The following is a 16,213-nucleotide window of genomic DNA, read 5'->3' as shown; positions in this document are numbered from 1 at the left end:
GTGGGCGCCGCCATGTTGTTTTGTTTCCGGGGCACCGATAGGCCAACTGAGTAGACTACTTTCCCGGAGTTTGGACAAAATGATTATTTTGCCTACTGCCTAATTTTGGGTTTGAGTAATTCTTGTGTTTTGCTATGGTCAGTCAATTTGAGGGTGTAGACTAAATTTCAAGTGTAGGCCTATGTCCCTTTTTGTTGTTTGGGGTAAATAGGCCTAGTAATTTATAATAAATTAAAGCCTCTGGAAACCTGGTCTAAAATAGTAGCCTAGGCCTATATGATATCCAAGTTGGGTGTCTCAATAAGCCTTTACAAAAATCTGATGAAAATTAATGTTCATAAATATTATAAAACATAGTTTAAAAAAACGGACTGCGTGGGCGTGGCCATATCAAACTACGGCAATGGTCATTGCCATGATTGGTTCAAAACACTAGTTGTGTAATAAGAGTAGCCTATAGCCTGCCTCATCTAAACCACTTTCATTTAAGTTTATCAAACTTAAATTAATTTTTTTTCAAACCACCATTTACGCTCACAGAGTTTACTCAAATCCAAGTTTACCTTCTGTGGCAGCCCGGACATGTTGAGTTACATCCTGTTAGCGCGCCACTTTCTTCCCCACCACAATGGGTTGGGAAGATGGCTTCTGCTCCTTGATGGCTTCGGCTATAGTCACTGTGGTTGAGGATGCGTAGATGTCTTCTTGTGATGGAGCTGTGACGAGGATGGCAGGGAGACATGGAGAGGAGTCTCCTGCATCTGTCTCAATGTTGGACTGGGCTGGGAGAGGGTTATGTGCAACTGAGAGGGGGAGGTACAAGATACACCAACTTTTAGTCAGAAATACAGTTATGATCCAGAGTGACGGGTGGTAGAATGGTTCTAGAGGAAATGGGGGGGGGGGGGGGGGGGGGGGGGATCAGTAACTATGAGGTTGCTGGTTCGATCCCTGGTTTGCTCCCAGGCACCGAACAGGAGGGTGTTATTTGAAAAAATAGTGGTGGCTGGTGTTAGATGTACAGTGTCCGCCATCTCTGCCATTGTGTCCTTGAGCAAGACACGAAACCCCAGACTGCTCCAGGGGTGTGTCAATTTAGTCACTAGAGACCCATAGTGTGTGTATACTGTATATATATATATATATATATATATGCATGCAGCTTAAATTTCATGCAAATACTGAGGTCATTGTGAAAAAGGGACAACAAAGAGTTCACTTGTTGAGAATGCTCAACTCTTTCAGTGTCTCCAAAGTTATTTTGAGAACTTTTTATCAGTCTTTCATTGAGAGTCTTTTAACTTTTTCATTTACATGCTGGTTTAACTGTCTGTCAGTAAAGGACCAGAACAGCTTAAATAACATTGTAAAGATCTGTTCAAAGATCACTGGAATCCAGCTGAAGAGCATACGTTCATTGTGGAACAAACAGTGGGCGGCAGTGGCGAAGTGGGTAGGGAGTTTGCCTCTGGTGTGCAGGGTTGGAGGTTCGATCCCCCGCCTACCTGTCGAAGTGTCCCTGGGAAAGACACTGAACCCCGAATTGCTCCCGATAGTTAGCTTAGTTAGCTTACCCTGCGTGGTAGCTGCTGCTATCGGTGTATGAACGTGTGTGTGAATGTGTACAAAAACAATGTAAAGCGCTTTGGGTCTGTGATAAACGGAGATATAGCGCTATACAAGTCCATTTATCATATAACTCTAAACTTAGTCTAACATCTTTTCCTCTTGCCATGTTGATCCATAATCGTTTTTTCAGGTTTTCACTTTTAATTTGTCACGTCTGTACCTCCCCTGTACTTTATTTTAATAAATTCAAACAGGATCTTTTGTAGAAGGAGGATGATATTCAATATTATTCCTAAAGCAGTGACCATTCAATTAAATAAATGTAAATCCCTGGTTTACCAGTTGGTAAGTATAATTTGTCTATTGCAAGTTTTAGATAAGTCATCATTTACATAGGCCTACATATCACGCAGGCCTACCCTATTTTAAAATTATATTTAAAAAATGTATATTACATGTACAGAATCCTATTTCACTATAGTAATTATTTGTATTGTTATTTCCATGTACAGTATTCTATTTCATCTACACATTTTTTTTTGCATTCTAAATGTACTTATATTTACAATTATATCATATATTTCTATGGTGCACCTTCTTTCTACACTTATCGGCACTGTGTCCTTGCACTACTTTTGTGTTTATTTGTGTCTCAGGTGTTGCTCTCTTCACTTTATGTCTCTCTTCTTCTATATTGTATTGTTGAGAGGCTGAAGAATTTCATAGCAAATGACTGCTGCCGTAACTGTTTTGTGTACGACAAATAATCTCTTGAATCTTTCTATCTGTTGAGGTCGTGTGTATTTCATCCTTACCTGTATCTTGGGCCTGGCTTGCTCCTGTACCCATTAGGATCCAGTCAGCTATAGTTCACTTCTTAAATGTAAATATACATGCTGCTCGACTGGCACGTCTGCAGTCTGCAGTTAAGAGCCTGTTTTATGCTGCCTCTGCTAATCTGCCTCTCCATGTCATTCTAACAGGCTCAGTCTGGGTTACAGACACTAATCCTGTATGCTGCTTCGGCATTTCTACATAAATGATATTGGAATTTAAGGGCAAATCGCAAGTATAATCTTAGTTATATTATGAAAAAACAAATAACTCTACTGTATATGTGTACAAAATGCAGAGGATTCACAATTACAGGTGTTTCAAGTATAAAAAAAATATATAAGTATTGACCGATAAACTATCATCATGCTTTTTAAAATAATTGTATAAATGAACTTTTACTTGCTTTATTTTTTAAACTTCATTAATCGTTAGCAACATTCGCAATATCAACTGCAATTGTATTTGCCATTATAGAGACCTGGCTGCACAGGCTACAGGATTCTAACCTTGGGATCAAATTCACAGCATAGAATCATCACAATTGTAAATGATAGAGATGTAGTAAGCATTAGACCTTGTTCATGAATACAGGCTCATGCCCTTACACTATGTAAGGAGGTCATAGCAGTCTAATACCATTGAGGACTAACAATTTACATGACACGTTGAAGAGGGATTGATTCAGATCTTATGTCTACAAAGCATTGTCTGCTGCCGGATGCCAGGCGTTATAGAAGATGTTTATTTTTTTGAAACAAAAATTCTTACAAGAACCCTGACAGCCAACATGAGGGAGGACACTCTCCCTGCGTTCTGAATCACATACTTTCTACTATTGAGTATGGTACAAAAAAGATTTAGTATGTCCCGATTCTTGTGGCAGATTTAGGATGGTTAGAAAGACTCGGATGTCTACTACATCCAGGCAAGATCTTAAGTGTTGAAAACAGCATGCTATTTAGGCGATTCTGACCCACAATCCAGTGTGAACCTGAAGTGACGTCACATCAACGGAGCCTCCATATGAAAACAATGGGGATGCGACGGATATACAAGAGGCAATATCAAGGCGCAATGTGAAATAAATAAGTAAAAGTATGTCCCAATAGTATTCCTACTGCATCCTAACAAGATTATTTTTATTATCGGATGTAGAATGTAGAATAGAAAAAAGAAAGAGTATACGATTCGGAACGCAGGGTCTGTTTCACTTAACCTAAAGAACCTCTCTACAGTGAAGACAACATATAAACAAGATTAAAGTAGTCAAACACCAAATCAAACTAATAAGGCTTTTGAAGAATGCACCAGTAGCTGAGACAATGATGGGAGTTTAAGAGGAAAGGGAAATGCAGATAATATTATAAATTAATTTAATAATATTAACAATGTCCTTATTATATGGTGTCAAAATAACAATACTGTATTACAGAATTCAAACTTATTTTACTGCAAGTTCAATTCTGCCGTTTCTGCAATACATTACAATACATGCAAAGCATTACATTAAAGTTTAAGCACTTAGTACATTAAGTGCTTTCAATCATTTGTTCTGTTTTACTGACGTGCTGCTGTATAGATAGCAATCAAGACAGTCAAATGTCTACACAAACATTAAAAAAATAAAAAATCTTGAACAATAACAAATCATTTCAGCCTATTTATTCCATACTGCACTTTACTCTTTTCTTTTAAATGGCCGCTGTGTTGTGGTTGAGTGTGTTTATGAGGAGTCACTGGCCCAGCGCCGCAGATACTCTAAACCATCTTCAACCTCGTCTTCCTCTGTCTTTGCTGTGGGGGAGAAAGAACAGAACACTATGTGAGCACTTTGAATGAACTCCACATGGAAGGATTAGCCCTAGAAATAATGTTTTGATTCTGTGCTGTGAAGCTTCCTCTGCTTTATCAACTTAGCTAAACAAGTGTGTCTGTGTATCTGTTTTTCACAACTAGGGACTTTAAGCAGCGACCATTGAGTGGTGGTTATGACGGTCGAGAACTTTGGGCATTCGCTAATTTATGTCCTAACCTCCTGTCGCCCTTGGTCCGTCTGTTTACAATGGAGGAACAAGTGTTTTGACGTTGTGAGGACTAGGCCAAAGCCAAATATAAATTGCTGGGTCTGTTCATATCGTACACTGAGACAAACTCCTCATTAGACAATAAATGGTCTTCTAAACACTTCTAAAGAACTCTGGCCAATTTTTCTAATGGCGCTTCTCCACTGCGTGGTATCAGCTCAACTTGACTCAACTCGCATTTTTGTCGTTTCCACCACAAAATCATGGTACCAGGGGCCTCATTTATAAAGCTTTGCGTGGGATTTACGTGGAAGCTGGCGTACGGAAGAAATGTAGGATGTACGTGCGAACAAAAATATTCTGATTTATAAAACACAGACCTGCAAACTCATAGGAGGTGAAAAAGGTGACAAACACCCGTCCCTTCTAGGGGGGTCGGGTGTTTTTCGCTGTCCAAACGATTGGCTATTGTTAAATATCATTCACACAACCAGAGTTCTCCACTATTGCCTCCAATGTCCAGCTGGGTGAAAATAATAGCCAGCTGAGATCCTGACCCTCCTAGGGGGGTCCGGGGGTATGCCCCCCCGGGAGATTTTTTTTAAACTTTTTAAAGTGAAATGCATGAATCTGGTGCACTTTGAGAGGGAAATTAAGAGGCTAAATCTGAGGAATTTTGTGTGAACAAATAATTTGGAGACACTGGGTCGGATGAATTAGAAGCTTCTTGGATTTTCCATTAAAATGTTCATTTAAAATAAAATATTATGCAGGGTCCTCTGGGTTGGGCTTGGTGCTCTTTTTCTTTTATGGGACATATTTCTCTGTAATATAATGAATACATTTAAATGCAGTGAGAGGAATGAAGCAGAAGAACTCTGTTGTCCAGCTATCTTTTTTTCCACAGACGAGGCTGAAATAGGTTATACAGTGCATGGGCATCTGAGCCCCATTTCCAAATGTTTTTAAATAAACTCAATACACACTGGACGTGAACGTGACGTGATCAGTTAAACTTGGATTACCTCCCAGATGAACTGATTAAATTATTGGGCTATTAACTAGGCTATCTAGATCAAAACATTGTATTCATTTTTTTGTATGATATAATAATATGATGTTAATATCAAACACACAAACTAAAAAATAAAAATAAATTGGGGGGGGGGGGGGGGGGCCTGTCGGTCGGCTCTGATTGTGAGCGCACTGCAGACACTTCATTTCTGCAATGTGCGCTCATTAAACTGTCAGCTTCACTTAAGAGTCCTGTGTGGGTCAACAGTGCAGTGCAAACTATGCAGCATAAAGTTATAACATTCGTCTACGACCGTGATGTTAAATCACCTTCACACAAAGTCTCCGCCCCAGCAAAGCAGCGAGTCGATCGCTGTGACGGTGAAAATCACCGGGACCCGGGAGACCCAGTGAGCGAGTCAGTGTTAATTTCGTAGACTAAGACTATGACGAAAAATATTCGTCTACGAACCTTTTTCACGGACGTAAACTAAATAAAAACTAAATAAAAATGCAGATGTGATGACGAAGACTGAGACTAATTTAACTGACACTATAGTCTACGAATAGGAACTAGACGAAACTGTTAGGGCGGGACGAATGGAGAAGAGATCCAATCAGAACTACTGTTTTTGTGGGACAAGTTGGGAAGAAATCCAATCAGTGCAAAGCAGCGAATGCAACCCTGTGTCGATGAAAATCGACGGGAGACCGCGCAGGTGTGAGTGAGCCGCTGTGCTGAAAAACTCTGCGGTATGATGGACAAAAATGATAGTCAGGGATATCCTGCCCGTTAACGATGTCTAGGGGAACGGCTAAGTTCCGCGATCTGTTTGTAGTAGGCTCTGTCTCGAGTTTGAATACACAGAGCCATGTGAAACTGCCGCCTCCGTCCGTTAGTTTCTGTTTTTAAGTTACAATCAACTCCGACGCATGGACAGCGTTCAATTAAAACCTCTAATTGTATTATCTAAAAGGCTGTGATGCAAAAGAAGTCCGAACACACAGCGGCAGCAGTGTTGCTTAAAGGAAGGCGCAGTTGCTCAAATGTATCAGCACCTCAACTGCGTGCTGCTGCTCCTACCCAGGGGCGGCCTTAACGATCTCGGGGCCCGTTTCAAGACCTAGTGTGGGGCCCCCAACTTTTTAAAAATATTTTCTTTATTTTTTATTTTTTTATAAATAATGCTTGTGCATGCTCCCCGCAAAAAGAAAAAAGATTGTGGAATCCAGTTGGTTCATAGACAGATCATGAGATAATGGACGCCCGGGCACAGGCTCTTAAAGCCCCCCCTCCCCCTATCCAGTCAGGTACACTGATTTTATGTGAGATTATTACTAATGAAATAGAATACATGTTTTGTATTACAACTAGGGTTGCAAAGGGGTGGAAAGTTTCCGGTAAATTACCGGAAAGTTTCCGGAAACTTTCCACGGGAACTTTCGCTCGGGAATTTTGGGAATATTCAAAATTGGAAATTATAGGAATTAACTAAATGTCGGTAATTTAATTTTTTTTTTCACATCCAAACATAAATCTAAACATTTAAACACTATGTTTGGTCATAGGCAGACAGACATGCAAAATAATACAATTAAAAAAACATTACATTTGAACAGATTTATTTGTAAGAAGAACTGATCAAGTTTTGATTATTTTATGAACAATCAATAATTTCACTGAACAACAAAAAGATGAATGTTGAGTTAAATATTACTCATCTGTCTGAACCCAACCATTCAATAAATAAAGTCAAATGCCCCCCATGTGATGGAGGAATGCACAGAGCATGTAGGGGGCATGGCCTCAGTAGGGGAGAACGGGGTAAGTAGGCACACTTTTTACTCTAGTGAGAATTGCTCATCACGTAAAAGATCTTTCAATAGTCATTCCTACATTAAATTGAAGCTTAAGGTGATGGCTTGAAATGTGTACCCCTAACTTTTTCTATCTTATTGTAATAAAGAAGAAATTAATCATCAAAGACACCCTTACACATTGTGACAACCAACCCCATCAAGGGGTCAGTTGTCACACACTATGGGGTTGTTTTTCATAATGTTATCTTAATGGGAATAATCTTAAAAAGAAGGAAAGTAGAACTAAATTTGAAAGTTTAATTGCATTGTCAAGTTGACAAATAGGCCTACATAACTTACTGTAGCCTTGGCAGCTGGTCTAGTTTGGGATGCACTGTTTTTTTTTTTGTTGCCCTTTTTTCTTTTGCATGCTAGCTGCCTTTTCCTGCTCTATTCTTTCCTTCTCTGGGGTGCCAGTGAGGATACAGGTTGACAACTTCTTTCGTTATTGGGTTCCTTTTCTGGCTGCAGCCTTTGGATAACATGTGACAACCAACCCCCCAAAAATGTGACGACCAACCCCAACTTGAATTTCTTGCTAGTATCAAGGCCAACAACCATCTGACAACCAATTAGCTTGCTAACCACAATCTAAACTATAGTTTACCCTTCACACTTTTTATGGGTAACAAGTGTTTTGTTATAAACCCATTGTGTAAAAGCCTAGAAGAAAAATACTGAGGAGCTAAATATTTTCAATTTGACACAAACAGTCCTCTCACCTCAAATTCAGCAGTCTAACTCCAAGGAAGATTATGATCCCAATTCTGGAAATTTACATACCAAAATTTCACAGACAGCGCCTTCTGGTTCCAAGATATAACGATTGTGAAAACCAACCTGTGTGACATATTACCCCGTTCTCCCCTACCCCTGCAGTAGGATGTGTGCTAAGTGCAATTTGCCAAGTGTACTTGCATAAAATCTGGTTGTTTTAGTCAAGATTATGCTAAAATATATTGTCCCCAACTATATGTAAAATCACAGTTTAAGCCTCTGTAAACCTGGTATAGTCAAATCAATATATGATATCAAGTTGGGTGTCTCAATAAACTTTAAAAAAAATCTGATTTGAAATTAAATGTTCATAAATATATTAAAACTTAGTTGAAAAAACAGCTTTTTACAGTCTAGAACGTTTGCCTGGACTGAAATAACATAGTTAGGAGAATTTATTGCATTTGGGTGTCTTTAAATTTGGTAAATTCCCGTTTATTCCCGTTAATTCCCAAAATTCCCGTTAATTCCCATAAATTCCCGTTAATTCCCATGGAAAGTTTCCAACTTTGAAAATTCCCGGAATTTTGCAACCCTAATTACAACCATTAAATCTGTGTCTGTATTGCATATTCAAACCTTAATACCATTCAATGAAGAAAAACACTTAGTCGACGAAGTCCGCTGTAGATTTAGTCAAACTAAAATCTGCTTAGATTTAGTAGACTAGACTAGACTAAGACTAAAATATGTTCGATGACTAGAATAGGACTAAGACTAAATGGTGTGATATTCAAAAGACTAAGACTAAGACTAAATCAGAATTTGCTGCCAAAATTAACACTGGAGCGAGTGAGACGCCGCTCAGAAAAAACTGTGGTTTGATGGATGAAATCAGTCGGGGATATCCTGCCCGTTAACTTTGTCTACGGGAACGGCTTCCGCGATCTTTTTCTATGTCTCGAGTCTAACAGAGAGCCATGTCGGCAAACTGACAGCACGACGAAATAAAGGGACTGTACCTGTAGCTGCGTCCCTCCGTATAGTTTCTGTTTCAGTAGGCTGTTACATTAACCTCTGAAGCATTGACAGTGTTTAATCAAAGCCTCTAATTTTTTATTATCAAAAGGGCTTTGATTGAGACTTTTAGCCAATTCTAAAGTCTGAACACACAGCGGCAGCAGTGATGCTTTGCCCGATCTTAACGCTGATTGGACAATACTCATGACGTCTACCAAAGATGTTTTATTGCCAAGATAACGATATTCCCTTGTCTCACACTACGGTAACTCGCCCACACAGTCCAGTCTGGGAAGCGCTGGCTGACTTCTCTGGCAGCTGCCACTACCCCCCCCCCCCCCCTCCCAAAAACAAAAACTCTTCGGATCTATACGATTCACGTGGGTCATATATTTTGATTCTAAACGGCGATTTTCGCCGAAAAGCGACAAGTTTGCAGGTATGAAAACAGTGCGCACTCACGTCCTACGCCTGTTTCCCTTTATAAATCACAATCAACTCTAAATGTGGCGCAGCCTTTGCGGGCTTCACGTACCGCCCATATTTACCCATACATAGTCATCGACACGCCCAAATTAATATCATTTACTGAGTGCATGAAGGCGGTAGTGGCAATCGCCGACTGAAAGGGAAATGGAAAAATAGACTCCACACGGTGTGGATCACTGTGGTCACCCCGAAGTACCCGTTGGAGAAGTAGCGACCAGGGAAAATATAGTTTGGTGGCAGTGTGAGCGTAAAGGTGTGGCGATCTCTGTGAACGCTGTGGCCGAAATAAAAAGAAGTGATCCGACATAAAAGTGGACGCAAACAAGTGCATATCCTCACACAGCAGTGTTTGTGCCACGAGCGGGGGGCACTGAGACCCCCCATGAGATACAGATTCAGAGAATTCATCCCGGGGCAGTGGCGGGCGGCGGAGGGTTAATAATAAACTTCACAGTCCCTTTCAAAACACAATTGCGACGTGCTTAAACACAAAGAAAAACACATAGATAAAACGGATTAAAAGCCGTGAAAAAAATCACAGTAGCCTATGTGATGTACAGTAGGCTTATCATTAGTGTATGAAAAGGTGCACTCCTGTCTGCCTGACTGAGGCATCGAGAACAGCGTCAGTGTAAAAGTAATAGGTTGTATTCCACCTCAATATTATCAGAATGAATTCCACAACATGCAGACAGGTTATTCTTTAATAACTGCAGAGCTTATTCGAACGTTGCTGTTTTTTAAATATTTGCACTCATATATCTCCGTTTGTAGGCTATTTAAGATCCTAATTCGTTTTGTTTTTGTTGGTATCACTCCATGGAAAAATCCGTGGAGGCATTTGTTCATTAGTTGTAAGAATGGTTTCATCCGTTTTGCAAAGGAACTCCCAATATATGATAGACCTACATGGCTTATAATAGGCCTATCTGGATTAATTTCTCGCACTTCATACATGTGCCGACGGAGTCGCCGTTTCTCCTTTCTCCACTTTCTGTGCGTACGCATGGGTCAGAGTTTGCGTGGAGTACCGCACATCTTCCCGTCAAGTTTGGTTTTTATAAATCCCAATATTTGCTTAGAAATTGGCGTGCGCCCTCTCCTGGGCGTACGCCACGTTTATAAATGAGGCCCCTGGTAGCGGGTGGTTTTTTGGTATCGCCTCGCTCTAGGTACCAAGCGAGCTGAGCCGATGCTAAAAGATGACGTTGGAAGACTGCCAGCCACTGATTGGCCAGAGACTCCCGGCTTCATTCTGTTGTATATTCTCCCAAACTCTCCGGGACTTTTCGAGTGTATTTTGTCTCGCCGCATGCAGCCTTCTCTGGCTCTCTTTCATTTGATTTGCATCACAGATCCGAAAAAAATTAATGAAATGTCCATATATTCCAAGCCTTGGACTGCACTGATTAGCTCAATAAAATATTCAGGCTGAGACACGGCTTGCATTTCAAAACACGTATCCTGAAACAAGCACAAAACAGTCAACTTTGTGATGCCCGTCTTTACGTGCATAGGGATGTACGTGACGCATCCTTACTGCTGACTGTGGCAGAGTCACACATCGGGATACCAACCCTCCCTTTTCATGGCCCGTCACAATATTCTTCTACTTCTTTAAGCAAACAGATACAAGGGGGGCATTTCTTTGCTACTTGGCTCCGGAGTCGGCTTTCAGCCCCTTTGTATGACGACCCCGCCCACGTTCAGAGGTACTATTTGCAGTGGAAAACGACCCGTGCTGTTAGAGAAACCGGGTTGAGCTAAGTCGAGTCGAGTAGAGCTAAATGTGCGGTGGAAAAGCGCCATAGGTGAATTTGGGTTCTGCAGCAGAAGAGAGTTGACTGAGTGATTTAGATTTCACTACTAAGGAAAACCGTAGTTGAATCCAAATGTGGGAAGTCTGTGAGTCTTTAGGATTGTCCAAAGCAACAATTCATCAAGTCCACAAGGACTTTTTGCAGACTTTCACTGAGTCCGTTGGGGGGGGGGGAGCAGACTTCACCGGACTTCATCGATTTCATTGACCACATTGCAGTTACGACGTGACGTAATTTAAGAATACAAAACGATATACAAAAACAGATTCATTAAATGTTTTATTTTCTCAAGTGAAACAAATATATATAATATACAGTATCTAATTTAAAAAGCCACTTAATAGTTTAGCTTAGAATATGTATCCAAATGTTCGTAGTGATTTATAGATTTAGAGGCTGTAGATTATTTATTTTTATAGTCTTTAAGTGGTGGAAGAATAAAGCTGCCCAGTGTAATATCAATTTATTGAGATCTAATCAATCATAGTCCTGTTTCACTGACGTTTCTTTTTTTGGAATGATAGCTACAGGCTATGTTTGATAAAAATATGAGTGTGAGTATAATTCTGTCAACCTACAATTGAAGTTTTAACATGGGATTTAGGTATTAGTTATTTGCAGGGAGAGACGAGCAGATGCTGGAATTCATTAGTTTGCGCGGGGGTTTGGGCTACCTGCTGTGGGCAGTGGGCTTTATGTGGTATTGTAATGAGCGCTGCAGTGACTAAACAATCTGAAGTCTGTCTATCAGCAGCCCGCTGTCTGCAGACTTGACGTGATGATGGTTGACACGTCACTGTACGTACGGCTGAAGTACGTGAGGGTACAGGTTTGGATTCAGCCCTTCTCTTTCTTTTCTGGCTGCTAACAGTCCCTAGTTCTTACCAGGAGGGGAGGGTGAGTCAGAGGATGCGTATTGGGGACATGACACTCTCTCCTCTGTACTGTCCTTTTCAAACAGAGTCTCATCCACATTCTTCTCCAGACGCTCCAGCTCTGCCAGCAGCTCCTCCTGAGGGAAACACACACACACACCATCATCACATCTGCTTACTAAGGCTTTTTGCTGTTTCACCGTGTCATCCTAAACTGTCTAAGAGGGTTGTATGGTTGATGTTGCTGAAAATGATCTTCTAATAATTTTGTTGGTATAAAGTAGACATACAGCACATCATGATGATACAGCAAATATTGTTCTATTATTATTATTATTATTATTATTATTATTATTATTATTATTATTATTAACCTGTTGTGATTTTAAAGTTTTCTCACTGTGGTTAAGTTAAGTTAAGTTAAGTTAAGTTAAGTTAAGTTAAGTTATTAGTCAATGGTTACATTGAAATTTGTCTTTTCACATCTCCCCTCTCAAGTTACCACAATTCGGAGGGGGTCAGAGTGCAGGGTCAGCCGTAGTACAGCACCCCTGGAGTAGTTTGGGGTTAAGTGTCTTGCTCATGGACACAATGGTAGAGATGGTGGGCGCCATAGATGTAATACCAGCCACTACTAGTTTTAGAACTAACACCCTCCTGTCCAGTGCCGGGGATCAAACCATCGACCTTACTGGTCGGCCACCTTTCCTCTACCATTTAATCTGGCTGTCATTAGGTTGTAATCTCTGTACCTCGTCAAATTCCACTCCAAAGTTCATAGATGTGTAGAAGGTGTCAGCCATGTCAAGGTGAGTCCCATCCTGCTCCTCTGTGATGTCCCTGATCAGGTCATTCACCTTGTTCACAATGTCTCTGAAACAGTTTACAGCCTCAGTCAAACTTTTCTTAAAAACCATTAGCACACCAGGGTTGAAACAATACACAGATTTGAACCGAACCATCACAATACAGGCACGTACGGGTTGTTCAGGAGGTGAACCGCAATACGTGATTATGTAAATAGGGATAATATGGCGTACACGTTAATATGCTGAATGTACAGGCTTGTTTTGAAGTATTTTTATTTATTGAAAAAATGAGTTGTTTGCAGGAGTATTTTTCTAGGGCTGCACGATTATGGCCAAAATGATTATCACGATTATTTTGATCAATATTGAGATCACAATATTTTACCACGATTATTCATTGATTTAACTGACAATAATATTTGTATTGGACTGTCACGTCAATGTAATGTAATGTAATGTAACTTCATTTAAACAGGGACAATGTACAAAAGATACATTAACCTTGTTTAGAGCAAGGAGAGATGCATTGTACCCGGTTTTAGCAAACTAGCAGACTGCTAGTCCCTGGGCAGGTAAGAAGAGTAAATACTGCTAAACTAAACAAGACACAACAATATCTAAACATGGGATTAAACATTAAAAGGATAACAAGATACAATGATATAAATACATAGGATAAAAAAAGTTTACGGAAAGCACTAGTACATATTTTATTAAAAAAATATATACCCCTATCCTACTAGCACAGTAGCACTACAACATTCTATAAGTGTGTGCAGGTCTGTTGCGTGAGCAGCCAAACCTTTGTCAGACGGGAGAAAGCTTGAAAATCATTATTAGTTATTAGATCTGTTGGGAGATTGTTCCATTGTTTTATCCCTAAAAAGAGAAGGACGACTTTCCAAATGTGGTTTTGCATTGTGGGATTCTGCATTCTCCCCTAATTGTTGACCTGGTTGATCGTGCTGAGAATTCTGAGCCCAGTGTGCAGCCTTGTGTATGATTTCCAAAATTAAGCGAACATCATCTTACACAATGCGATTTTCAAAATTAAGGATATTGTGTTTATCCAGGATTCTGTAGGTTTCATATAATGTAAAATGTAAAGACAACATCCACATACATTTGAATCTAAAACCAAAATCTCACCTACTATCTGTAGCATTTTGTGTGAGCCCTTGTTTGAATTCTTTTTCATACAGTACATGCCACTCATTCCTATGCTGGTGTCTGTGCCCTTACATGTGTTCATGAGCAGACCTCATGGCCTTCACAGCACAGTCGATGTACTTGAGGTGTTTCTCGTACCACTTCTTTCTTCTCAGCGCTTGCAGAGCCACTGTGAGGAGACACAGTGTATGAGCAGCAATGCTCTCAACTCAATTCAACTCACAACATAATCATCATCAGAAGGATTTTCAAACTGACCAGCAGTGTCACAGTGGTACCTCTATCTGTTACTGTATACATTTGTTTTCTATGCAGAACGTGTGGAAATACAGGAGGTGTGCAGGTTTGACATTAGCATGGTGAGACCAGCCATATCACGTGAGCTTTACATTCAACGACTACAAGAACCAACAAGGGGCTGCTTCCACTAACAGACGGTAAATGGGGAGGGCCCGGTCTGACTGGAGGCTAGAATGACGACTACATTAACCAATCAGGGCTGGCTTTTCACCTAAAAAGGAGTCAGACCAATGGTACGGTAATGTTTTCACTGTTGTGTTACACAGTATAACTATACAGTAGTCCAAGCATTGTGCGGACTCAGGAAAAGGCTTGTGAATGGGATCATGCAGTTGTTAATAAAATGGGTTGGGTGATATGGTAATTAATATGGACTGTAAGAAGTAATATTTATGGGTCAATGTGTCAAACATGTTGCCATACAACAAACACTTTGGTATCCCTCCCTTATACTGTTATCCCTCTGTGTAATAAAACATTAACAAATGAACAAAACTGATTTTTTGCTGTTTTGTTTTTTAAATTCAAGTGATGATGAAGTACAATTGATGATGAGAGATCCAATGTTTAGAAGTTCAATATATTCATCTATAAAAACATTGTTCCATTCCTAATCAACCAACCCTTAATTACTACCTAAATTAAGGAAATGAATGCCTACAAAACAACCATTGAAAGAACAACATCATCATGAAACTATATTCCATAATAAAACTGTAACAACACTAGAACAGTAAGTAGACTACAGCTTGCAAAGTTCTGGTTATTATGCATCCATATCCTGTGGCATGCAAGAATTATAAAAGCATACTGTTGCCAATGAAATTTGTTTGACTGGATGAGACAAAAGCCATTTTTCTCCCACTGTTTTCTACCCATTTAAAAAAAACAAGTTATCATAATTTAAATGCACTCAGTTATTATAGTCATTGTAGGTCAGCTGTCTTCACTTACGTTTTACAGTGAATATACTTCACACAATTATTACTATTACTATTAATATTATTAAACTTATTTATATAGACAATCATAAATCTGTTTCACAGCTGTTAAGTGACCAATATGCAACGTTACTTTTGTATTGCATTATTACATAATAGGTCAATGAACAGATTAGCTTGTTTAGCTGACACGCTAGCGTAAATAGCTAACACTGACATTATCTCGCCATGTTTTTATGTTTATCTAAGAACTGTACAAGGCAGCACCAACGTAACCAAAGTACCTCACCTCTTCGGTTTTTCCTGCTGTTTTTCTTGACAAACAGAAGCTCCTGCTCGATCTTTGTCTTGAGAAATTCTTTCTTCTTTATGAGCAGCTCCTCTCGCTCTGGAAGTTTCTCCACGTCCTCTTGTTGGCGGTGCTTCTTTCTCACCTTTTCTTTGCTGAATATCTTCACCAACAGAGAAGACATGTCGGTTATTTTGCTTCTCAAACGGGCTCAAAGTCAAAATGGCACCTTGCTTTGGCCCACGGTCCTGCTCGGTCCGGTTCCCGAATCGGCAGTGAAAGATAATGCGGCTAGCTACCGTAGTTCGTAGCTACTCCCAGAACACCGCCGCTTGTTACCACCGGTGACCACTCTCAAAGTAAAAGAACGCACGAGCTCTTTCTGTGCGCTATTACTTTCCGACCTGAATTTGGAATATAATAAAAAATACATCCTGTTTTTTCCTGTTTTTCCCGCTTCAGTTCGAGGAAAGCTGCAG

The 16,213-nt window shown here is 40.0% G+C and overlaps 1 protein-coding gene across 1 annotated transcript; it reads right to left on the bottom strand.

Annotated features, from left to right (window-relative positions):
* Nucleotides 1-4,129: 4,129 nt before the first annotated feature.
* LOC307250627 (charged multivesicular body protein 4b-like) lies at nt 4,130-15,918 on the bottom strand (the record flags this gene model as incomplete). Its single annotated transcript, XM_080027743.1, has 5 exons — nt 4,130-4,200; nt 12,236-12,362; nt 12,978-13,098; nt 14,277-14,373; nt 15,735-15,918. 5 exons carry the CDS (start codon nt 15,916-15,918, stop codon nt 4,130-4,132), a joined length of 600 nt encoding a protein of 199 aa, XP_079883869.1.
* Nucleotides 15,919-16,213: the final 295 nt, after the last annotated feature.

The sequence above is a fragment of the Ammodytes marinus genome (genome assembly GCF_949987685.1).
Source record: "Ammodytes marinus genome assembly, chromosome: 5".
In the NCBI taxonomy this organism is placed as follows: domain Eukaryota; kingdom Metazoa; phylum Chordata; class Actinopteri; order Uranoscopiformes; family Ammodytidae; genus Ammodytes; species Ammodytes marinus.
The sequence above is the reverse complement of the archived record's forward strand: the minus strand, read 5'-3'. Positions and strand labels throughout refer to the sequence as shown.